Raw genomic sequence first — 24,939 nt, forward strand, 5'->3', positions numbered from 1 at the left:
AAGTAAGTTGCTGGTGGGGTGGTCTTAACCATGGGCACGGGAGCCGCCCCGGGCCTTTTTGTTTCAATGCTCCCGACGATGCGGTGAGGAAAGCTGTTTGTTGTTTTTCCTGCCTGTTGTCGCACTCTGCCAAAGGCAAAGGAAGTAGCACTCTCTGACCTTCTACACTCTGGCGCACCACTGTGCCAATTTGACGTTCTGAACTTTGGTGTATGGCCATACCTGGCTAACCCTGACTGAGGTTTCCAATGCTGGACACGGAAAAAAAGAATCCCAACGGCCAGAGAATTCCGACCAAGGTGCTTGTTTGACACAAACCACAACTGTTTGTATCATTAAATAGCCTTTTTTTTTAACCTTGGGATTTTTAATGCGGCACAAATTGTCTGCTCCATCTTTGCTCAGAATCATACCCTTTTTTCCCTTGCATTTAACCGTACTGAAACGCTGAAAAGAGAGGAAAACATTTAGCTCCAAGTGAAATTCTATTATGCAAAGACTGACACTCGATTGATAACCTTGGCTCCCACTGACCAACTGATAGCCGTCAGCCCCAGCAGCCGCTGCAAACTGTTCCTCTCAGCATTCCTTGTGTTTAGTAGTCACAGAGGAGTCCGGAAAGAGGAGTCCAAAAGACGGTTTATTTCCAAAAGGAAGGTATTTGCAAGTAACAGTCCCAGTCCCAGTCGGGATGACTGCACCACCTCCCTGGGCCGGTACTGAATTAACTAGCCCGCTGAAAGGCCTCCGCCCCTCAGTGGGGGAGCTCGTACCTCACGAGGCTCACGGGCAGAATAATCGGGTCGTCCCCGTGGGTCTCGGGGGGGGTTATAACCATGTGGAAGCTGTGCTCAGAATTACTGCAGACAGATCTTTGTTTAATTACTTAGTCAAAGGGAAGCGCCTTTGTAATGTCATAGTAAATACATTCAAAAGAAAAGGGCGGCATGGTGGCACAGTGGTTAGCACTGCTGCCTCAGGGTGCCAGTGACCCGGGTTCGATTCCGGCCTCGGGTGACTGTCTGTGCGGAGTCTATACGCTCTCCCCTTGTCTGCATGGGTTTCCTCCGGGTGCTCCGGTTTCCTCCCACAGTCCAAAGATGTGCAAGTTGGTTGGATTGGCCGCGCTAAATTGCCCCTTAGTGTCCAAAAGGTGTGCAGGTTAGGTAGAGGGGCAATGTTGAAATTTCCCCTTCGTGTCCAGGGTTGTGCAGGTTAGGTGGGGTTGTGGGGATAGGGTGGTGGGATTGGGCCCAGGTAGGGGTCTCTTTCAGAGGATCGGTGCAGACTCGATGGGCCGAATGGCCTCCTTCTGCACTGTAGGAGTTTTAAGGAACCTTAGTGGGCTATTATACTTACAGAGTAATTTCCTGAGTTTATTTTGCTGATGGAACCCTTGCCATCCAGCCCTTGGTTTTTGGTCTGTACTTCGCTAATGTGCCCCTACCCAAGTGTCTTGCCCCGCCATTTAAGAGTCAACCACATCGCTGTGGGTCTGGAGTCACGTGTAGGCCAGGCCCAGGTAAGGCTGGCAGACTTCCTTCCCTAAAGCACATTCGTGAACCAGATGGGTTTTTACAACAATCGATGATAGTTGCCATGGTCACCGTTACTGACACCAGCTTTCAATTCCAGCTTTAGTAATTGAATTTGAATTCTACTAGCTGCCGTGGTGGGATTGGAACCCACTCTCCCAAATTATTAGCCTGGCCCTCTGGTTAGTGGTGTTATTGCCGCTACTCCACTCTGACCCAAAGGTAAAGAATGCTACAAGAGTGAACAAAGGCATCACGCAAATAATTCCGATTACAATACTTCTTTATTTTCACTTCCATTGTATGTAATCACAACTGAACCAATCACTCCATGTTCACTCGCACCGAGAGTCTCAGTGTAGATAATCACTCTCCGCTCACTCTCACCGGATAGAATTCCAATAAACTAAACAATATTTGGTTCAATAGAATTCCTGATCCCCATAATCATTTTTTTTTTGCTGAGTGCACTGAATTGTTTGGTAGCTTGAAATCCTCTGTTACACATTGAACTCCTTAAATGGTAAGAATCATTTCAGTGTTAATAGGTCATTTAGACTATTTTTTGAGCATTCACTCATGAACTGCTACTGAGGGGTGAATATTACAAACATGCCAGTTTTAATTTTATCAACAGTTGACAGAAAAACATAATTCAAGTACAACATTTCTTGGCAAGCTGGCCACGTCAGGATCCATTCATGTTTGCACCGATGTACCAGTTTGGGACAGTTTGAAGGGATTTAGAATTACATTGACATTGGCAAGAGTCCAGTGGTTACTGAATAATGAGGGTGCTACAGTAATCTGCGGGATGAATAATTAAACAGATGAGCCTTTGGGAGGCCGCGACTCGAGGACCATTAATCTGCTACAAAATGTGCATCTGGATTGAAGAGCTGCGTGTTTAACCCTCTGTGGGCTACATTTGCACTTCCATAGAGTCCCTACAGTGGAGAAGGCACCATTCGGGCCATCGTGCCCACACCGACCCTCTGAAAGAGCACCCTACCTAGGCCCAAACCCCCACCCTATCCACGTAACCCCACCTAACCTGCATGCCTTCGTCTTTGGACGCTAAGGGCAATTTAGCATGGTCAATCCACCTAACCTACACAATTTTGGAATGCGGGAGGAAAACAGAGCACCCGGAGGTAACCCACACAGACAAGGGGAGAAAGTGCAAACTCCACACTGACAGTCAGCCCAGGCTGGAATTGAACCCGGGCCCCTGGCGCTGTGAGGCAGCAGCGCTAACCTCTTGTGCCACCGTGCTAAATGTGTATCCGGTGATGTTCAAAGAATTGCACTTCAAGGCACATTCAAGAGATGAATTTCAACCTGGTACAATAACAATGTCAATAATATTGTTGTCGGTATCCTTCCATCTACGAAAGATGATGGCCATGAAGCAAACTAATCCACTTCACCTGGCGCAGTTTAGCTGGTGGCTGAAGAGGCCAATTGTCAAGAGACAGGTTCTGGCACAGGTGTTGCACACAAAGCTGCCAGGTGTCATTATGGGTTGTTGTTTCCGGTAATGGTATTTGTTACCACTCCGATAACTTAGACTTAATTAGTAACTTCAATTTCAAAGTTTGTGGATGATACAAAACTTGGAAGAATAGTAAACTATGAGGAGGACAATGTAGAACTTCGAAAGAATACAGACAAGTTGGTAGAATGGGCAGATGTTCAATGAAGAGAAGTGTGATGTGATGCATTTTGGCAAGAAGAACATGGACGGACAATAAAAAATAAGGAGTACAATTCATAAGGAGTGCAGGAACAGAAGGCTTGGGTTAATATGTGCAGATCATTAACGGTGGGAGGATAGGTTGAGAGAGCAGTTAATAAAGCATAGAGTATCCTGCGCTTTATCAATGGAGGCATGGAGTTCAAGAGGTGAACTTATGCAAGACACTAGTTAGACCTCATCTGAATGTTCTGGCCACCACATTATTGGGAGGCTGTGGATTTATTGGAGGGTGCGCAGAAGAGCTCCGCAAGAATGGTTCCAGGGATGAGAAACTTCAGTGATGAGGATAGATTGGAGAGGTTGGGACTGTTCTCCTCGGAGAGAAGAAGTGCTAAGAGAAGATGTGATAGGGATGTTCAAAATCATGAGGGGGCTGGACAGAAGAGACAGGGAGAAACTGTTCCCACTCGTCATGAGAGGGCACGGATTTAAAGTGATGTGCAGAAGAAGCGAATGCGATGGGAGGATTTCTTCCTCACACAGCGAGTAGTTCAGGACTGGAATGCGCGGCCTGGAAGTGTGGTGGAGGTGTGGCTCAATCGAGGCATTCAAGAGAACATTAGATCATTACTTAAATGTGCAGAGGTATGGGGGAAAGGTAGGGGGATGGCACTAAGTCATGACGCTCCTTTGGAGAGCTGGTGCAGACACAATGGACCGAATGGCGTCCTTCTGCGATGTAACACTTCTGTGGCACTCCTACTGGTTGCATATTTAGGTATGTTAACTTACCTTTTTGTTAGCCTTAAGCAATATGGCGGGATTGTGTGCATGCATGCCACCCTCCACATTGCATGCTAATGAAGCTACAATGTGCACCATATTAACAATTCTGTAGCGGCAGATTCCTGCGCTATCTCTATGCTCTGCTTTGGCTGCCGTGCTACAAAAGCAATCTCTGTGGAATTGAAACCGTGCAGAGATAGGTGATGCCAGCTACGAAATGAAAGAGTTATCAAGAAAGCTTAGCTAAACTAAAACTTGGCAGTTTAGAGGAAAGGAGGTTAAGTGGCGACATCATCAAGTATGTAAAACATTAAATAGATCATGCAAATGCAGAATATTTATAAGTCAGGAAAGTAGGGCCAGAGGAAATAAATGGAAGTGAATGAAAAGATATTTTAAAAAACATATATTGTGAAGAACCTTATTCCCGTAACAGCCTCCCCGAACAGGCGCTGGAATGTGGCGACTAGGGGCTTTTCACAGTAACTTCATTTGAAGCCTACTTGCGACAATAAGCGATTTTCATTTCATTTTTAATTTCATTTCAGCGTAACAAATGCTTGCAATAATGTGTCAACAAATATAAGCAAACACATTGCAGTGGTGTGTGTTGGGGCAAGTAGGATACTTTTTTAAGAATAAATTTAGAGTTCCCAATTCATTTTTTCCAATTAAGGGGCAATTTAGCGTGGCCAATCCACCTACCATTCACATCTTTTGGGTTGTGGGGGCGAAACCCACGCAGACACGGGGAGAATGTGCAAACTCCACACAGACAATGTCGGGATCGAACCTGGGACCTCAGCGCCGTGAGGCAGCAATGCTAACCACTGTGCCACCGTGCTGCCCCAGCAAGTAGGATACTTGAGGGATAGGTTCAGTGGAAGAGCTAGAGGTGTGAGGAATGGGCTTCAGTGGGAGAGTTAGGGGTTTGTGAGGACTGAGCTTCTACGTGTTGAATAGTCTTTGCTCACGTCTGACTATTTTTGGGTTCTTGTACAGTTGGGATCCAAAGAATTGTTAACCGTGGAACATAGTTGTGTGATGCAGATCATATTACACTGATATCCTTCAGTTTTTCTTCAATAACCTTAACGGGCCAGAGATCATTTTCACGACCCTTTATCTGTAAATCTGTATTACTGGTGATTATTCATCGTCCTCAAAACATTTAAATAAAGTGGGCAGTGCAGTTTGTACAAAATATGCCAGAACATTTGTGCTGCTTACTGAAGTTTTATTTACATGAGGATGATGATGATAAATGAAGTACTGTAGCCTATCTGATCATACCATTATTACTTTGGCAATAAAAAGAGAGATATATATTCAGTTTTGTGATTGTCAGAATATTCGCATTTTTGCAGCCATTCCATTGCGGGTGGAATATTAATACTTTCTCCTGCGTGTGTCTGAGAGAGTTATTTGACCTACTTTACGAATATGGGTGCCGCTCCATTATCTATTCATCATCATCATAGAATTCACAGTGCAGAAGGAGGCCATTCGGCCCATCGAGTCTGCACCGGCTCTTGGAAAGAGCACCCTACCCAAGGTCACCACCTCCACCGTATCCCCACAACCCAGTAACCCCACCCAACACTAAGGACAATTTTGGACACTAAGGGCAATTTATCATGGCCAATCCACCTAACCTGCACATCTTTGGACTGTGGGAGGAAACCGGAGCACCCGGAGGAAACCCACGCACACACGGGGAGAACGTGCAGACTCCGCACAGACAGTGACCCAAGCCTGGAATCGAACCTGGGACCCTGGAGCTGTGAAGCAATTGGGCTATCCACAATGCTACCGTGCGTTATTTATCTGAAATAAAATTAGAAAATTCTGCTCCATCAGTACCGGAAATGGGCAAAGACAGGTTAACATGTCGAGTGAAAATCATTCGTCAAGAACTTTGTTTTTACAGGAGGAGGAATCAGGTCATTGCCCTCTAGGTTTTAGCCAAACAGAGATCCTTGCATCACGTGGCAGAAAGACAAAGAGAACATGGACGAGAAGGGGGGAAGCTGATCAGTGTTACTTCAGCAGTTCTCAACGAAAAGGAGGGCAAAAGGCTCGAGATCCATACTGTTAATCATGGAGAATTCATGAGGTCACTGTATTAGCAGACAATGGTAAGGTTTCTTTCTTGCTTTCTCTCCTAGTGTCTCTACCAGCTTCTAATGCGGGCAGCTGTCCAACAAGGAGACTATCCCACGAATGCCAGTGCCATTGTGAGTGTTCTGTTTCCCCTGACGTTCCAGGTTGTTGTTGGACAGGAACACAACTACTCTGCAATTTGCAGGTAAGGGAGGTTACACATGCATTCTTACGATCCCAGACCAGACCACAACAGTTGCCAGGAACCAGACAGAAACCCCAACATTTTGTTTAATTTGTAATACTTTGCTTCAGAAGACAAATAGGGATATGGCATATTAAAACAAACTTTATTACCAACACAGGATTGAAATAAATTTCACATCATTCAAGAAAATAGCTTACAATTACCCATTAAACAAGGCTTAACAATACAATGAAACACTAATTCCTAACTGCTATCTTTTATCTCTACTCAAGCAAACCCCATCTCAGGTCACAATACACTGTTAATTATAGTTAGCCAACCCAGGAATACTTTGCTGTAAAAAAATGTCTTGGATAAACCGCTCTGAGAGAGAGAGAGAGATCCTTCAGGAAACAGCTTGCAGATTCTTGCCTGTGTCAAACTACTGGTTAATCTGCCAGCCTTTTCAGAAACTGCTGTTATGTTCACAGGCAAACTCTTTTTAACTGAACTGCTTTGAGAGAAGCTGCTGGCTTGGTCACAGTCAAATCTTTAACTGAACTCAAACTCAACACCTGACTGCTCCAGCCCCAGCCCCTCCCATTACCCACATCATCTTTGATTGCACAAACTGGGTTAAGATGACCTGACAAAGCGAAACACAATAGGCTGGATTCGCCGTTTCAGCGGCTAAGTGCCGGCACGAACGGAGAATTCGAGGGAGGTTTATGATGAAAAAAATCAGCGCCGAACCCTCACCAATTCTGGGACCAGTGAGGGGCTAGCAGCGCCGGCAGGTGAAACTCCCAGCTCCCGCACCAAAAATGGCCAGAGAATGCCGGGTTCGCGGCCGCGCATGCGCATTGCTGATGACCTGCAGAGATCGTGCCGTACAAAATGGCGCTGGCCGTGCGCGGACCCGACCCACCATCTGCGATCCCACAGCCCACACCTGGCCACCCCCACCAGTCCCTCCCAGCCCTTGCGGAAGCCTCCTCCGACCAGCGGCATGGATCCCAGCTGAGTGCGGCGGCGCTGGATACAGTCCGCAGCCGGTCCACCGGGTTCCCACGCGGCTGACACCACATGTGTCCGGCGGCATCAGGAATTCAGCCCAGCGGGGCGGAGCATCGCGGGAGGGCCGACCGATGATGCGACAACGACGTTGCAACGGCGCATGACGTGTGACGCGATGATGCCATTTACATCATGGCAGAGCATGGCTGACCAACGTCAAACTGGCGCCGGCCCCGATTTGGCCGTAGGAGTTGATTCTCCGCCTGATCACCGATTACGATATCAACGTCGGGCAACGGAGAATCCCGCCCGATGTCTCTAATTATCTACTCCCCAGGGAACCTTCTTTGTATAAACAAATTTCCATTAGCCCAACTTTTACGATGCTTAAATTATCCCTTGTAGCCAAAGTGTCTGCTTGTAAAGCAGGATTAAAAAAAACACTACTGCAGCAGTCATACACACTAATCCAGGTTTTTAACCTTTACTGCACCAAATACACATAATACGATATATCTGAAATTCCTAAACTCATCACAGAATGTCCTGCCTCATTATTCAAAAGTCTCCTGCTGGGATTATCCAAAAACGCGGCTAAGTGTTGATGCCGGCTCAAACACCGGAGTGTTTCACGCCGGCGTCAATGGGCCTCTTGGCCCAGCGATTCCGTGGCCCACAGGGGGCCAGCACGGTGCCGGAGTGCTGCACTAAGCTCCAGCTACCGTACGCGGCTCTGCGCTGCTGGCCGTGGGTCCATGCATGTGCGCGGTGGCCGGTAACATGGCAGAGCCACGCAGCGGGCCGGTACGGAAGAGGATAGGCCCCCCCCCCCCCAAATCACGGCCGCCGCTCGATGGCCCCTGATCGCGTCCTGGCCGTCGTGGAGGCCACTCCCCCCCCCGGAGACTGATCCCCCCCCCCCCCCCCACACCAGGACGGCCACCGCAGCCGCGAAACCGAGCTCCCGCCGGGTGGAACCATACGTGAACCACGCTGGTGGGAACTCGGCCGGTCGACCGTGGAGAACCGCCGTGGGGGCCTCTTTCAACGACCCCTGACCGGGCCGCGTGCGCGCGACTGCGCCGATTCTCCGGTCGGCAGAGAATCGTGACTCTGCGTCGGACCCGATCGCGGGTCTGAGGCCCCGTTCTCCGCCCCCAGGCCGAGTGCCATTCGGCGCGGAGGCTGGGTGAATACCGGCCTCTCTCCTTTCAAACCACAAATTTGTTACATTTCTCTCCAACACCGAGCTCCAGGGATTTGACCATCTGCCTGGGCAGGTAGTTTTCAGCTACCACCGTGATGAGAAAATGTTATCATAACAAAGCTGCTTCAACATTGAGAGGAGCGTTATGCTGTTTTCTGTGTTATTGTGCGGATAAGTACAGAGGAGCAAGACCATTTGGCCCCGCTACCTTCCATTGTTGCCTTGCACAGCCTCATCACTATGTCTAACTGCTTCTTAAATCACTCCAGAGGTTTTTCTTCAATCAGCTACCCAGGTATTGACCAGTCATTCTGTCACAAAACACTTCCTGAATTTCCCCTGTGCCAATTTGCACCTGGGGTTCTCTCATTCTGCCGCTCTGGTTTCACTTGTAACAGTGTTCAGGATGAACAGTTTCACTGTCTGGGAGCAGGTTTAGCTCAGTTGGTCGGACGGCTGGTTTGTGATGCAGAGCGAGGCCAGCCGCGGGGGTACAGCAGTTATCATGGGGGATTTTAATCTACATGTTGATTGGTTTAACCAGGTCGGTCAAGGCAGCCTTGAGGAGGAGTTTATAGAATGTATCCGCGATAGTTTCCTAGAACAGTATGTAATGGAACCTATGAGGGAACAAGCGGTCCTAGATCTGGTCCTGTGTAATGAGACAGGATTGATTCAGGATCTCATAGTTAGGGAGCGATCACAATATGGTGGAATTTAAAATACAGATGGAGGGTGAGAAGGTAAAATCAAGCACTAGTGTTTTGTGCTTCAACAAAGGAGATTACAATGGGATGAGAGAAGAACTAGCTAAGGTAGACTGGGAGCAAAGACTTTATGGTGAAACAGTTGAGGAACAGTGGAGAACCTTCCAAGTGATTTTTCACAGTGCTCAGCAAAGGTTTATACCAACAAAAAGGAAGGACGGTAAAAAGAGGGAAAATCGACCGTGGATATCTAAGGAAATAAGGGAGAGTATCAAATTGAAGGAAAAGACATACAAAGTAGCAAAGATCAGTGGGAGACTAGAGGACTGGGAAATCTTTAGGGGGCAACAGAAAGCTACTAAAAAAGCTATAAAGAAGAGTAAGATAGATTATGAGAGTAAACTTGCTCAGAATATAAAAACAGATAGTAAAAGTTTCTACAAATACATAAAACGAAAAAGAGTGGCTAAGGTAAATATTGGTCCTTTAGAGGATGAGAAGGGGGATTTAATAATGGGAGGTGAGGAAATGGCTGAGGTACTGAACAGGTTTTTTGTGTCGGTCTTCACAGTGGAAGACACAAATATCATGCCAGTGACTGATGGAAATGAGGCTATGACAGGTGAGGACCTTGAGAGGATTGTTATCACCAAGGAGGTAGTGATGAGCAAGCTAATGGGGCTAAAGGTAGACAAGTCTCCTGGACCTGATGGAATGCATCCCAGAGTGCTAAAAGAGATGGCTAGGGAAATTGCAAATGCAATAGTGATAATTTACCAAAATTCACTAGACTCTGGGGTGGTCCCGGCGGATTGGAAATTAGCAAATGTGACACCACTGTTTAAAAAAGGAGGTAGGCAGAAAGCGGGTAATTATAGGCCAGTGAGCTTAACTTCGGTAGAAGGGAAGATGCTGGAATCTATCATCAAGGAAGAAATAGCGAGGCATCTGGATGGAAATTGTCCCATTGGGCAGACGCAGCATGGGTTCATAAAGGGCAGGTCGTGCCTAACTAATTTAGTGGAACTGCATAAGATAAAGATGCACGGCATTAAGGGGAAAGTAGTAGCATGGATAGAGGATTGGTTAATTAATAGAAAGCAAAGAGTGGGGATTAATGGGTGTTTCTCTGGTTGGCAATCAGTAGCTAGTGGTGTCCCTCAGGGATCAGTGTTGGGCCCACAACTGTTCACAATTTACATAGATGATTTGGAGTTGGGGACCAAGGGCAATGTGTCCAAGTTTGCAGACGACACTAAGATAAGTGGTAAAGCAAAAAGTGCAGAGGATACTGGAAGTCTGCAGAGGGATTTGGATAGGCTAAGTGAATGGGCTAGGGTCTGGCAGATGGAATACAATGTTGACAAATGTGAGGTTATCCATTTTGGTAGGAATAACAGCAAAAGGGATTATTATTTAAATGATAAAATATTAAAACATGCTGCTGTGCAGAGAGACCTGGGTGTGCTAGTGCACAAGTCGCAAAAGGTTGGTTTACAGGTGCAACAGGTGATTGAGAAGGCAAATGGAATTTTGTCCTTCATTGCTAGAGGGATGGAATTTAAGACGAGGGAGGTTCTGCTGCAATTGTATAAGGTGTTAGTGAGGCCACACCTGGAGTATTGTGTTCAGTTTTGGTCTCCTTACTTGAGAAAGGACGTACTGGCACTGGAGGGTGTGCAGAGGAGATTCACTAGGTTAATCCCAGAGCTGAAGGGGTTAGATTACGAGGAGAGGTTGAGTAGACTGGGACTGTACTCGTTGGAATTTAGAAGGATGAGGTGGGATCTTATAGAAACATATAAGATTATGAAGAGAATAGATAGGATAGATGCAGGCAGGTTGTTTCCACTGGCGGGTGAAAGCAGAACTAGGGGGCATAGCCTCAAAATAAGGGGAAGTAGATTTAGGACTGAGTTTAGGAGGAACTTCTTCACCCAAAGGGTTGTGAATCTATGGAATTCCTTGCCCAGTGAAGCAGTAGAGGCTCCTTCATTAAATGTTTTTAAGATAGAGATAGATAGTTTTTTGAAGAATAAAGGAATTAAGGGTTATGGTGTTCGGGCCGGAAAGTGGAGCTGAGTCCACAAAAGATCAGCCATGATCTCATTGAATGGCGGAGCAGGCTCTCGGGGTCAGATGGACTACTCCTGCTCCTAGTTCTTATGTTCTTATCTTCTTATGTTCTTATGGTTCCCTGATCGGCTGAGGTTATTCACGAAGGCCCTGCCTTCTCAACCTTGCCCCTCGCCTGAGGTGTGGTGACCCTCAGGTTAAATCACCACCATTCAGCCTATGGTCTTCTGGGACTGTGGTAACTTTACTTGTGTAGCTCTGTGAAGTCACCTCGTCACCTCTTTTCCAACCAGTCTTCCTCAGTCTTGCTACTCCTTCCTTCATAAAACTTTCCATTTAAAAAAATTCCCTTTGCCTTTCTTCAGGTTGTAGTTGGCGATGGAAACAAGATCACGCCTTTCAAATTTTCTTCGGTTGAAATGGTGCCTTTTCAATCAGCTTGAAAGTCCTGGAATTGGAAATTGAACAGGATGCATCAGAGATGGAATCAATCTTTGACGTGCCTTTAATGAATGAAAGCAGGAAGAAGCTGTACCAGCAAATAAACTCGTTCTGGGGCTCAGTGGCGCCCGACAGCATCCAAATGAAATAACTTGTCTGCAGCACTGCAATAGTTAAGTGAAGTTCAGCGAAGTATGATTAGGTTCTCAGTGGTGGGAAGTAGAACACTGGCTGGGAGCTCTGGTCGCCGGGGAGGAAATCACACTCGGCGAATGGCCGGAGAATCCGGGTTCCCGATCACGTCGGGGGCGGCGGCGCTTTTGCGATGCTCCGCCCCCTCCAAAGCGGCGCACTCTAGGAGTACGCCGTGTCATGTATCGATGGCCTCAGGAACGTTGCCTGAGGCCCATCCTCCGATGCTTCGCCCCCGACGGGTGGTCTCACCCGTCGGGAACTCGGCACGGCGGCTACGGACTCAGCCCAGCACCGCCACAGTCAGGGGAGGGCTGGTCCGTGGGCGGGGGGGGGGACATTATTCGGGGCTGAGGGCACTGTAGGGGGCTGGTCTGGGATGCGCGCGCTGGTCGAAGGGGAGGGACTATTTCGTGGACCGGGTTCACGAACGGCCGCGCCATGTAGCACGGCGTGTCCTGCTAGCCCCCAGCAAAACGAGGAATCAGTGGCCATTTTGCGCCATTTCTTCTGGCGTAAAACGCCACAGTTCCCGTGCCGGTGTGGCGACATAGCCCCAGAATCAGAGAACACAGCCCATTGGTTTACTCTGAATTTATGTCACTTTCAGGTGAGGAAAAGCTTAGGTTGTTTGCAGATTAAAATGCCCTCTATCACAAAGGTTCCCAAACTGGGCTCGGTGGACCCCCAGGGATCTGTGAAAGGACTCCAGGGGTCTGTGAAAGGACTCCAGGGGTCCGTGATGCTGGCGGCCGCCACGTGACTGGCAAATGCCAGCTCTAATGTTCAAAATGTTAAAAACATTAGAGAAAGCAAATAGCCCATCAGAGCAAGGCATCTTCGAGCACTGGATCCAGGTGTGTCTATGATGAGTGTGCGTCTGTGATGCATTTGTGTGAGGATGAGTGTGCGTGTGTGAGGATGACTGTGTGCGAGGGTGAGTATGTGTGGGTATGAGGGTGTGTGTGAGAATGAGTGTGTGTGTGTGAGAATGAGTGTGTGTGTGTGTGTGTGAGAGAGGATGAGTGTGGGTGTGTCATGCATGTGAGAATGAGTGTGTGTGTGTGAGAATGAGAATGAGTGTATCATGGGTGTGAGAATGAGTGCGGGTGTGTCATGGGTGTGAGAATGAGTGTGGGTGTGTGAGAATGAGTTTGTGCGTGTGTGAGAATGTGTGTGTGTGTGAGAATGGGTGTGCATGTGTGAGAATGAGTGTGCATGTGTGAGGATGACTGTGTGCGAGGGTGAGGATGTGTGGGTATGAGGGTGTGTGTGTGTGAGAATGGGTATGTGTGTGTGAGAATGAGTGTGCATGTGTGAGAATGAGTGTGCATGTGTGAGAATGAGTGTGTGTGTGTGAGAGAGGATGAGTGTGGGTGTGTCATGCATGTGAGAATGAGTGTGGGTGTGTGAGAATGAGTGTGTGTGTGAGAATGAGTGTGGGTGTGTCATGGGTGTGAGAATGAGTGTGGGTGTGTGAGAATGAGGGTGTGTGAGAGGATGAGTGTGTGTGAGAGAGAGGTGGAGTGTGTATTTGTGTGTGTGAGGAAAAGTGTGTGCACGTCATGTGTGTGTGACGTTATGGGTCTGTGAGTGTGAGGATGAGTGTGTGTGAGAGGATGATTGTGTGTGTGTGAGAGATAGTACGAGTATGTGTGAGAATGTGTGTGTGTGAGAGAGAGGGCGAGTATGTGTGAGAATGTGTGTGTGTGTGAGAGAGGGCGAGTATGTGTAAGAATGTGTGTGTGTGTGTGAGAGGATGAGTGTGTGAGGGTGAGAGAGGGATGAGTCTTTGGGTGGAGAAAGAGGTGAGGTTGTTTGGGTGTGTGAGAGAAAGAGGTGAGATTGTGTGGACGAGAGAGAGGGGTGAGTGAAAGGTGTGTGTGTGAAGGAGAGAGAGATGTGTGTGTGGGGGGAGCGAGGTGAGTGTGTATGTGTGTGTGTATGAAGGAGAGAGAGGTGTGTGTGGGGGGGAGCGAGGTGAGTGTGTATGTGTGTGTGTATGAAGGAGAGAGAGGTGTGTGTGGGGGGGCAGCGAGGTGAGTGTGTATGTGTGTGTGTATGAAGGAGAGAGAGGTGTGTGTGGGGGGGAACGAGGTGAGTGTGTATGTGTGTGTGTATGAAGGAGAGAGAGGTGTGTGTGTGGGGGGGAACGAGGTGAGTGTGTGTGTATGAAGGAGAGAGAGGTGTGTGTGGGGGGGGGGGGAGCGAGGTGAGTGTGTGTGTATGAAGGAGAGAGGGGTGCGCATGTCTGATACGAGAATCAACTTTGCAGCATCACTCCTCCCATTAAAAATTACAAAGGGTACACATTAAGTCAGTTTTTTCTAATAAGAGAACTTCTTGTTTATTACCAGATTACCCACTCCCAAAGTGGGTTCTATATCCAGGGGTTAGGGTTAGGGTTAAGGGGTCATGGGAGGATGGCTTGACCAGGGGTTAATGTGAGAGGGGCCATGTAGCGGGCAATTGTATGCGTGACTGTGTCCCTCTTCCTAACATAGATCGAGTTAGAAAATACGTGTTTACATGTGGTTTCTGTGCTCAAACCTATTTCGCGACAAAAAAAGGGGCCTTTGACATTACGAGAATCTTGGGGTTTCCGATGCTCTTGGGAGGTCACTAGGGGTTCCGCAGTTTGAAAAGTTTGAGAAGCCCAGCCCTATCACTGCTGCATGAGTTTGATGTTTCCAATTCACACCCTATCTACACTAAATAATAACCTACGATAATAACCGCTCACTGTTTTTAACTGTGGCAGTTTTGCGGCCTTGACTTGCATCTAATTTGTAGAGGAACCCGTACCTGGCTGAGAAAGTCTGGCTGTGACTCCTGAGCATAAAGTGAAGGCCGCGTACTCACCTCAGATAAGTGAGGCTGCTCCATTATTATGTAAACTGTGGCACTGAGCTATGATTTCTGAATCTTAGTAGCCCAAATCTCCTGATTGGAGTTGGAACCATTCCGTCCGAAGCTGGTGGACCGAAAACTACCCACTTACCTGGAAAAGTTTAAAAAGGCCAACATTCTAGGGCAGCACGGTGTGGTTAATACTGCAGCCTCACGGCGCAGAGGTCCCAGGTTCGATCCCAGCCCTGGGTCACTGTCCGTGTGGCGTTTGCACATTGTCTGCGTGGGTTTCACCCCCACTGCCCAAAGATTTTCCTGTCTATCATTTCCTTGGTAACTATTCAAGTACTGCGGAACTGTCTGAAGTCTCTGACTGTAACTCGGAGTCATTGCCCGGGACGCTGACATGGTGATGATTCGGAAACTGGAAGATCTGGGCAACATTTAAAACATCTCTTTAGGCGAATTTTCCATCAGTAAAATTACGTTTTACAAATGCGGCTGTACATTTAACACCAAAACATTACCCTGAACATATCCCTGAAGTGGAACGGAAAGCAAAACAGCCTCCTCATGTGGGTAAAATCGCAAGAGGCAAAATCAGAACGAAGACTCCTCCGCTCTTCAAACCAGAGTGTTCTCCCTCTCTTCAAACCGGTGTCATACTTAAAAGGTGCCCGGCATCATCGACCCACTGGTGAAGAAAGCAGATGGACCTCCTGAAATAGAAAATGGACTCCGGGAACGCTCTGAGGCATGAAGATGGATCTTCTTGATTAAACTGAAGCTGGAAGATCCAGCTGAAAGATGGTCTGCCACTCATTGCTGTCGTGTTCCTGGGTCCAGGGTAGATGAAGGGGAACCAGTAGATGTAGTATACTTGGATTTCCCAAAAGCGTTCTATAAGGTACCAGAAAAAAGACTACTTAATAAGATAAGAGCCCACGGTGTTGGGGACAGTATATTAGCATGGACAGAGGATTGGCTAACTGATAGAAGACAGAGAGTTGGGATAAGAGAAGCATTTTTCAGAATGGCAACCTGTACACAGTGGAGTGTCACAGGGATCCGTGCTGGGGCCACAATTATTCATAATATATATTCATGATTTGGACGAGGGAAGTGAATGCACTATTGCCAAGTTTGTGTGAATGACACAAAAATAGGTGGGAAGGCAAGTGGTAAGGATAACACAAGTCTACAGAGGGATATAGACAGGTTAGGTGAGTGGGCAATGACTTGGCAGATTAAATTATAATATAGGAAAATGTGAGGTTATGCACTTTGGTAGGAAGAATAAAGGAGCTGAATATTGTTTCAATGGAGAGAGATTGCAGAAAGCTGCAGCACAGAGGGATCTGGGGGTCCTCGTGAATAAACCACAAAATGCTAGCCTGCAAGTTCAGCAGGTAATAGGGGAGGCAAATGGAATGTTGGCCTTTATTTCAAAAGGAATGGAGTATAAAAATGGGGAAGTCCTGCTAAAACTTTACAAGGCGCTAGTTAGACCACACCTGGAATACTGTTTTGGTCCCCTTATCTCAGGCAAGATATACTGGCAGTGGAGGCAGTCCAGAGAAGATTCACTCGGTTGATCCTGGGTATGGAGGAACCTTCTTATGAGGAAAGGTTGAGCAGGTTGGACCTGTACTTATTGGAGTTTAGAAGAATGAGAGATGATCTTATTGAGACATGTAGGATTCCCAGGAGGCTTTACAGGGGAAAAGCTGAGAGGCCGTTTCCTCTTGTGGGAGAGTCTAGGACCAGGGGGCACAATCTCAGAGTAAGGGGTCGCAAATTTAAGACAGAGATGACGATGAATTTCCAATTGCCTGCGTCTCTTGCGGCGGGCGGAAGAATCCAGCCCCTACTGAGAAAATCGCAGTGAGGCCAGGCGTGGCACTATCCTGCACTGCTGGAGAAGGCCCGATACTGAGACTAGAGTCCTTCAATTCGAGCGAAATTCTCACCTTGATCGCCATCAACCCTAAGTGACCGTCTCCTCCACCCTGTCTCCCTCTCCTCCCATTCCATAAAATTGTGATTTATGTTCTTTGTTGAAGTGAGCAGTGCAGTTTCAAAGCGTGATAGAGTGGTTGAGTAAGGGAAAGGAGTGCTCTTTGAACTGGTAATGCTATTTAATTGCAAACATTGAGCATTAATGATTGAAAATGAAGCACAAACAAAGCCTTTGGATGCGTTTTCCAGTAATTTACCAGATACAGCTGTTTTAAACCCTCTCTTCAGTAAATGGTGGTGGCTTATAATCTATTATTAATCATCTAAATTAACAAAAACAAAAGCTTTTAGCTGGCTGAGAGGAACACAGCAGCGATTTTTTACATCAACCCATATTTGCTTTGTTTCTAGATGATTCCGGTTCTTTTGAAACAAAATATAGAGCCTCCAAATTTATGTTTGTGATGTTAACCCTTGCTCACTTCATTTGCCCGACATATTTTTGTTTGCCTTTTTAATGAGGCATCAACTTGTGTGATATGAACTCCAGCCCAGTATCAATATAAAACGTTAAATTGAGGCAGAGTTGGTGGATATAGCGAGGATTGAAAGAAAGCAGGGTGATTTCCCAGTGAGCCGGCCAACATTCCTCCCACGAGTAACATCACCCACCATCTTGCAACTTGATGTTGACCGACGTTGTTTACCCGCTACACAAGTAGGGTTGCCAACTCCGATTAAATGTATCCCTGGAGATTTCATCGCATGACCTGCCCCGCCCCGCTCTCCAGCCATTCATCGGCCAATGCGCCCATCCTTGTGACGCACGTCCTTCTTGCACCAACTGTATGTATAGTGATATCATGGTTGTGTTTTAGTTCACCGACTGACCACTAGGAGTCTCTAACTGGCATGTAAGTGAATAAGTCAGCTGACCTCAGACTGGCTGGAGGAAGTTGAGGAGAGAGGTTGCTTAGCATGATTTTACTGTTTTTCATCTGTTGGCTTGAATATAGTTTACCCACAGTTAATGTTTTTTTAAATATAAATTTAGTGTACCCAATTCATTTTTCCCAATTAAGGGGCAATTTAGCGTGGCCAATCCACCTAGACTGCACATCTTTGGGTTGTGGGGGTGAGATCCACGCAGACACGGGGAGAATGTGCAAACTCCACACGGACAGTGACCCAGAGCCGGGATCGAACCTGGGACCTCGGCGCCGTGAGTCTGCAGGGCTAACCCACTGCGCTACCGTGCTGCCCAACCCACAGTTAATGTTAATAAATCATTTATAGCTACAGCTACAAGTGTTCTTGTAATAAACCAGACAAACCGACAAGAACATTACAAACTGGAAAGCAAAAGACCCGTTACGCAATTGGACGAAGCTCAGCTCTCAGCCATACACCTCCCCTCCCCCCACCGCTGCCCTATTTTCAATATTTTCATATCTTGTAAGAAGAAATATTCAAAGAAAATTAGAAAAAAAAACCCCAGTCTTTTTTAACATCCCGATAATCTTTCTCCAGGGCCGCACACAGCAGCCTCCTGGAGATGGATGTTCAACTGTTGGAGACTCCAGGCCAATCCTGGAGGGTTGGCAACTCTATACAGTCACTGTTCATTTAAGTAATTCAAACAGCGAAACGCTTTGAGTTGTCTTAATTGTATGATTAATGGTTACCGAGGTCTGGGGCGGGATTCTCTAATCCCGCGGCAGAGTGTCCATGCCATCGTAAACGCCGTCGTTTACGGCGTTTAGTCCGGCTGCTGGCAGGACTAATTCTGGCCCCTACAGGGGATCAGCACAGCGCTGGAGCGGTTCGCGCCGCTCCAGCTGCCGATCCCGGCGCAAACTGTGCGCCGCGGGATCTGATGTGTTAGGCAGGTAGGTTCGATGTGAACTGCACTCGATGCAGGGAAGCTACAAACAGACGTCTAACACTGGGGAAGATCCAATACTGTTTTATTCAACAATAGAACTGATATACATATTCAGCTGTGGGTCGACACTATACTGAACTGACTGGAGACGTTGTAGTAGCCCGACTAGACTTACTAGCTACCGCATGGTGTTTGCACTTGCTAGCTCGTGGACTCTGACTGTCTCAGTGGCTGGGTCCCGAGAGAGCGGGAAACCTAGTGCCCTCTGGCTTTATAGTGGTAGTGTCCTGTCTGGTGATTGGCTGCACTGTGTTGTGTGCTTACTGGTCATCCTGTGTGTCAATCACTGCCTGTTTGCATCTCATTATATACATGAGTGGATATTATGACAGGATCCACGCATGCGCAGTGGCATCGTCGCCAACGCGCCGGCCCCGACACAACACGGCGCAGGACTACAGGGGCCGGCGCGTAGGAAAGGAGGCCCCCGGCCAGAGAGGCCGGCCCGCCGATTGGTGGGCTCCGATTGCGGGCCAGGCCACATCGGAGGCTCCCCAGGGTCGGACCCCCCCCCCCCCCCCCCCCCCCACAGGCCACCACCCGACCCTTCGACGCCGAGGTCCCGCCGGCTCAGAGCAGGTTAGAACAGCGCCGGCGAGACTCGTTTTTTTTTCTTCCGGCCGCTTGACCTATTGGGCCGGAGAATCTCCGCTTTGCGAATAATCGCGTGCCGACATCGGGGCGACGTGGCCCGGTCGCGGGGATTCTCCGGCCCGGCCCAGGGCTGGGAGAAACCCGCCCGAGAATCTTCCTTTGTATCATTTGCACAAGAATCTCCAATGCTCATCACCATCTATGAAATATTCTCCTGAAACAAGATAAAGAATCCGTCTGTGGGTTATATATCACCCTGGGCCGCTCATGTTTAAACGTTTCCTTAACAAATATGAACTGAACATTATTTTTAAAATTGAGAAAAGATCGATGTTTGCCAACATGCTGCTGGGCGTCCGCTATAAAATAATTTTAGTCTTACTTATCGCTGGCAGCTAAGTATAACCGAATGATAGCACCAGACGGTTCTAGCATACTCTCAGAAAAGTGTTGGAAATTGGACGTTGCCGACCCAAAAAAAAATGTTTTTTAAATAATCGGGGAGCCTCACGGCCTTAGTTAGTGGTTGACTGGACAGGCCTTAAAGTTCTTTGTCTGTGATTGGGTTATTAATCTGTCGAAGCACCTCAGTTAAAATGTCGGAGATGGGAATTGCTACAATCACTTTAAGCACTCGCACAATAATGTTCACACTGAGTAAATTCAAGGTCACTGGGTTTTGCCCTGTGTTAATGACCATCCCATCCTCTGATCAAAGGTAAATAGACCAATTTAAAAAGGCAGACAGAATATTCTCCAGCTGCTCAATAAGGCAATGGAAGAGATTAAAGGAGGGGGGGGGGGAAGGCGGGTCCCCGGGGAATTCCCTCTGTCCGCAGCAATCCTCCATAGTCATTCGAAAAGCCTTGATCAATAATATCGATTGGAAGAAAATCAAATTTATCCCCCCCCCATATAGAGGCCTGCCAGCTCTGATCTCCTCGATGCGAGGCCCTGCCGTGACAGCACTGACAAGGAAGTGAGGCTCCACTCTTTACAGAAGCAGAATGCTGCGGATATTGGAAACCTGAAATTAAAAACAGAAAATGTTGGTCAAGCAGCCTTTGTGGTCAATGACCTTTCATCAGAACCAGGAAAAGTTAGAGATAGATCAGGGTTTGAAGCAGTTACAGAGGCAGAGAAAGAGGATGGAGGAGGAAGAATAAAGGGAGGGTCTTTTTTTATTCATTCATTTTTGGGATGTCGACGTCGCTGGCTGGCGCAGCACTAATTACCCAACCATAATTGTCTTTGAACTGAGTGGCATTTCAGAGGGTATTTAAGAGTTAACCACATTGGGCGGCACATTGGCACAGTGGTTGCCACTCTGAGGTCGCCATATGAATGTAAATCTTTCCTTCGTTCTGTTACAGGACGGCGCGGTGGCACAGCGCTTAACACTGCTGCCTCACAGCTCCAGGGTCCCAGGTTCGATTCCCCGCTGGGTCACTGTCTGTGCGGAGTCTGCACGTTCTCCCCGTGTCTGCGTGGGTTTCCTCCGGGTGCTCCGGTTTCCACCCACAGTCCAAAGATGTGCGGGTTAGTTGAATTGGTCATAATCATTGCGTGGGGTTACGGGGATAGGTCGGGGGAGTGGGCCTAGGTAATGTGTTCTTTCGGAGGGTTGGTGCAGACCTGATGGGCCGAATAGCCTCCTTTTGCACGGTCGGGATTCCATGGATTCTTCTTCTACGGATTGCCGTGGACCAGGAATCACATGCTGACCAGACAGGGTAAGGATGGCATATGTAGGGACATTAGTGCCTCCCAGGTGGGTTTCTACATAAATTGACAATGGTTTCAATGGTCATCATTAGACCTTTAATTCCATATTTTTATCAAATTCAAATTTCCTCATCTGCTGTGGTGGGATTTGTGCCCAGATCCCCAGAGCATTGCCCTGGATCCCGGGATTACATGTCCAGTGACAATACCAGTTCGCCACCATCTCCCCAGTGAGATAGGCTAGAAGCCAGGAGAGATTAAATTGACAAAAGGTGCAAGGCAAAATATGGTGGTCATGGGACAAGTAAGGAAACAAAAGATTGGTCTGGAGGAGGAGTTAGGGGGAATGGCAGAATTATAGCCAATAGCTGCTCTCTTCATAGATGGGCAGTACAGTGGTTAGCACTGCTGCCTCACAGCACCAGGGACCCGGGTTCAATTCCGGCCCTGGGTGACTGTGTGGAGTTTGCACGTTCTCCCCTGTGTCTGCGCGGGTTTCCTCCGGGTGCTCCGGTTTCCTCCCGCGACCCATAGATGTGCGGGTTAGGTGGATTGGCCAGGCTAAATTGCCCCCTGGTGTCCAAAGATGTACAGGCTAGGTGTTAGGGATTAGAGTGGGGTGTGGGCCGAGGTGGGGGTGCTCTTTCGCATGTCGGTGTAGACTCGATGGGCCGATGTAGGAATTCTATGGATTCTCCCCTGTCTGAATCTGAGAATGTCCAATATTTTCTGATTTAATTAATTGGCTAAGGTCGATCTGAGTGTGAGTCTGAAACTGTCTGCTCCTTGAATAATATGTGACAGTCTGGGCATCGCTGATTCCTTGGCAATGGCATGCTGAGCTGGTCTGGCTTGCCAATTTGGGTTTTTCAAGCTCACAGTGGCACTGGTCTGAGAAACATGGTGTTCCTCCATGCCAATGATGTCATCGCCCCTTGTCTGAGCGAAGAGCCGGCTCCTGCTCACTTTCTCCTTCAGACAGGGTATGACTGAGGTCAGGACATTGGCAGACGGGGAGATTGAGCATGTGCCCCTCCAGCACCAAGATGAGAAAGAGGCGTCGTGGTAACGACACTGGGCTAGTAATCCAGAGGCTAATGCGCTGGGAACATGGGTTCAAATCCCACCTTGGCAACTGGAATTCAAATTCAATTAAAAGAAAAACTGGAATGTAAGCTGGTGTCCGTAATCGTGACCTTGAAACCATTGTCAATTTTCATAAAAGGAACCATCAGATACATGAAGGTCCTTTAGGGAAGGAAAGCTGCCACCCTTACCTGGGTCTGTGGAAGGGACCACCTGGCATCGACCGAGGCGCCAGAAACAACAACAGGAAACCCAGCCCTGTCGACCCTGCGAAGTCCTCCTGACGAACAGCTGGGGACTTGTGTCAGAATCAGGGGAGCTGTTCCACAAACCAGCCAAGCAACAGCCTCACCTAGTCGTAGCCACGGAGAATCGAACCTGGCAGTCAATGTTCCAGACACCACCATCACCATTTTGGGGTATGTCCTGTCCCACTGGAAGGAGAGACCCAGCAGAGGTGGGTGGCACAGTGGAATCTGCCCCCCCCACCTCGTGTGCTAGTCCTCTAGAAACAAAGACCAGCATTCCATTCACCGTACACAGATAATTCACACGCCTCGCACTTTACATTATGCTAACTTTATCATAAAAATGATAAGAATACAGTGGCTCTTAAGATCCTTGCCGTTAAGCAAGTATTTTGGCTGGAAGATCAAGTGCTGTTTCCTCCAGGCACAAGGATGGTATATTTATTAGTCATTGACGTTCAGGTGCAAGACCTTAACTGACTGTTACTCCAGGAGTGAAGCAGTTCCCCTGCTGCCAATGGAGCTGTGCTCACTGAGGCTGAGCATTGATGAATCAGAACTGAGCGTTGTGGTGTCACCTTTGACCTGTGCCCCCTTGAGCCTCATTCCCCGCTGGGAGCACGGGATTGCGGAATCATAAGTTGGATTCCATCCATTTTTAGACGACCGTTTGGAGTAGCCAGCTTGCTTCCTGCCGAGACACGGTGTGGGAAGGAATTTCGACCTTGGGCTGTACCCTAAAATTCCAAAGGCGTGGCTCAGTGCTGGCCCCGAGTGAGAAGGTTGTGGATTCAAACCCCACTGTGGAAACTTGGATCTTGCGGCCGATGCTTCAGTGCAGCGCTGGGGGAAGGCTGAACTGTCAGAGGTGCTTGGACAAGATGTTATATTGGCACATCCTGAACCTGCGAAAGATGCTGCAAGTTTTAATTTTTCTATCAATCATAAAATTGCTGGGAATACAGAGCCTGTCCACGAAAGACAGACAAACACTTTAGGGGGGCAAGTTACTTTGCCAGAATTATTGTGACACGGCTCGACCCCCGAGCTCTGATGAATTATCTGCAGCCAAAATGTTCACCCATCCTTTACTTTCCCAGCATTTTCCTGTTGATTTCCCTGATCATCCAGATGCCCTTTGGACAAAGTGTTTAAGAATATGATCCCAGCAGTGGTAACCCAATGTATTGATGTCCCTCAGTTAATAAAATCTGATGTTGTAAAACACAAAATCCCACCAGCCTAAAGACTTTACAAGGTCTTATTAAAAATTTAACGGATACAGAGGCAAAACAAAACCTCAAACAGTTGTCCTTGGCAAGGTACATTTTCTGACTTGTATTTATAAACATTTTGAATGAAGCAGACGCTCAGTTTGAAAATCTCATTGAGGGTCAGCGTTAACTGAACTTTTGAGAGCATTGGATTTCTCTCTGCTCTGATCTTGTCTGGGACTGGTCCAGCATATCATCTTCAAATCAATGCACAGGTCCCTCTCTGTTTTAACCCAAGCATCTATCGACCGGTGCACACAGAACAAAACTCAGTCTGTCCTGATCATATAATGTATCTGCTGGGAAATCAATACAGACAATTTTAAAATAGAAGGGACAAAGAAAAATGCCCCGCAGCTGCGTGAAACCTTATCTTAACTGGAAGGAAATAGTCACAGATGGCCGGGGAGCTCTGAAGGTGGCACTGGCGAGTTTGCTGAATCAGAATCCACGTTAGAAGGTTAGAAGGCTCACACCCTGCTCTCGGACTTGAGGACGTTATCCAGTTGATCCGTCAATGTCGTAACGAGGGAGTGCTGCATCGTCCGAAGTGCCGCCTTTTCAGATGAAATATTAAGTCAAGAGCCAATCTGGAGAACAAGACATCTCTGCTGGTTTCCACCGTGTCCAGGAGCCTCCCCAGGTCGGCGTCCCCGAATCTTGGGGCCGGTCTCCTCGGCGCCAGTATTGCGAGCTGGCTGGGGTTGGCCGAGCAAGTGCAGTTTAAGGGGGGGGGGGGGCACGCACGCGCGCGCGCTGGCGAGCGCGGTCTCGGTGAAACGGCATTATTGGTGATGAGTAGCCCATGAGGCCTCCTTAAGTGGACCAATTAACGTTGGATTGCGTTGCGGGTTTCGCTGGGCTGAGCGCCGGGAAACGCGCGGCAATATCCGCTCGCTACAACACCTGGAAATGTTTCCGGAAGATGGAGCCCTTTAACTCTGGAGCTGGTTTCTGGAGAGGGGCGAGTCAGCGCTTGAGTTACAGAGGCCATTGGGCAAATTACTAGTCTTCCTGAGGCCCAATACGTTCTATACTGTATTTACTGATGTAAACTCATTTCCTAGCAAGACTGTCACTTGCTGCACAATACTCTGTTCACACAGTAACACGTAAGCTTTCTTTAAAATGCATCAAGTCTTGCACATTGCCATAGCTTTCAGAAATCTATCGACGTCAATATCACAAACCAACAACAATTTGTATTTATACAACACCCTTCATACAGTACAATGTCCCAAATTGCAGATGACATAGAGTTTGATTAAAGAGGTAAGTTTTAAGGAGCATCTTAAAGGGGCAGAGCAA

General features: G+C 47.9%; 1 protein-coding gene across 1 annotated transcript in view; it reads left to right on the forward strand.

Annotated features, from left to right (window-relative positions):
- The window catches only part of LOC140403524 (heparan-alpha-glucosaminide N-acetyltransferase), a 358,411-nt gene that overhangs the window by 34,836 nt on the left and 298,636 nt on the right, over positions 1 to 24,939 (forward strand). Inside the window, exon 3 of the mRNA XM_072491483.1 lies at positions 6,189 to 6,328. Coding sequence (XP_072347584.1) covers positions 6,189 to 6,328 — 140 coding nt within the window. The remainder of the gene's footprint in view (positions 1 to 6,188; positions 6,329 to 24,939) is intronic.

Source organism: Scyliorhinus torazame, chromosome 28, assembly GCF_047496885.1.
Source record: "Scyliorhinus torazame isolate Kashiwa2021f chromosome 28, sScyTor2.1, whole genome shotgun sequence".
Lineage (NCBI taxonomy): Eukaryota > Metazoa > Chordata > Chondrichthyes > Carcharhiniformes > Scyliorhinidae > Scyliorhinus > Scyliorhinus torazame.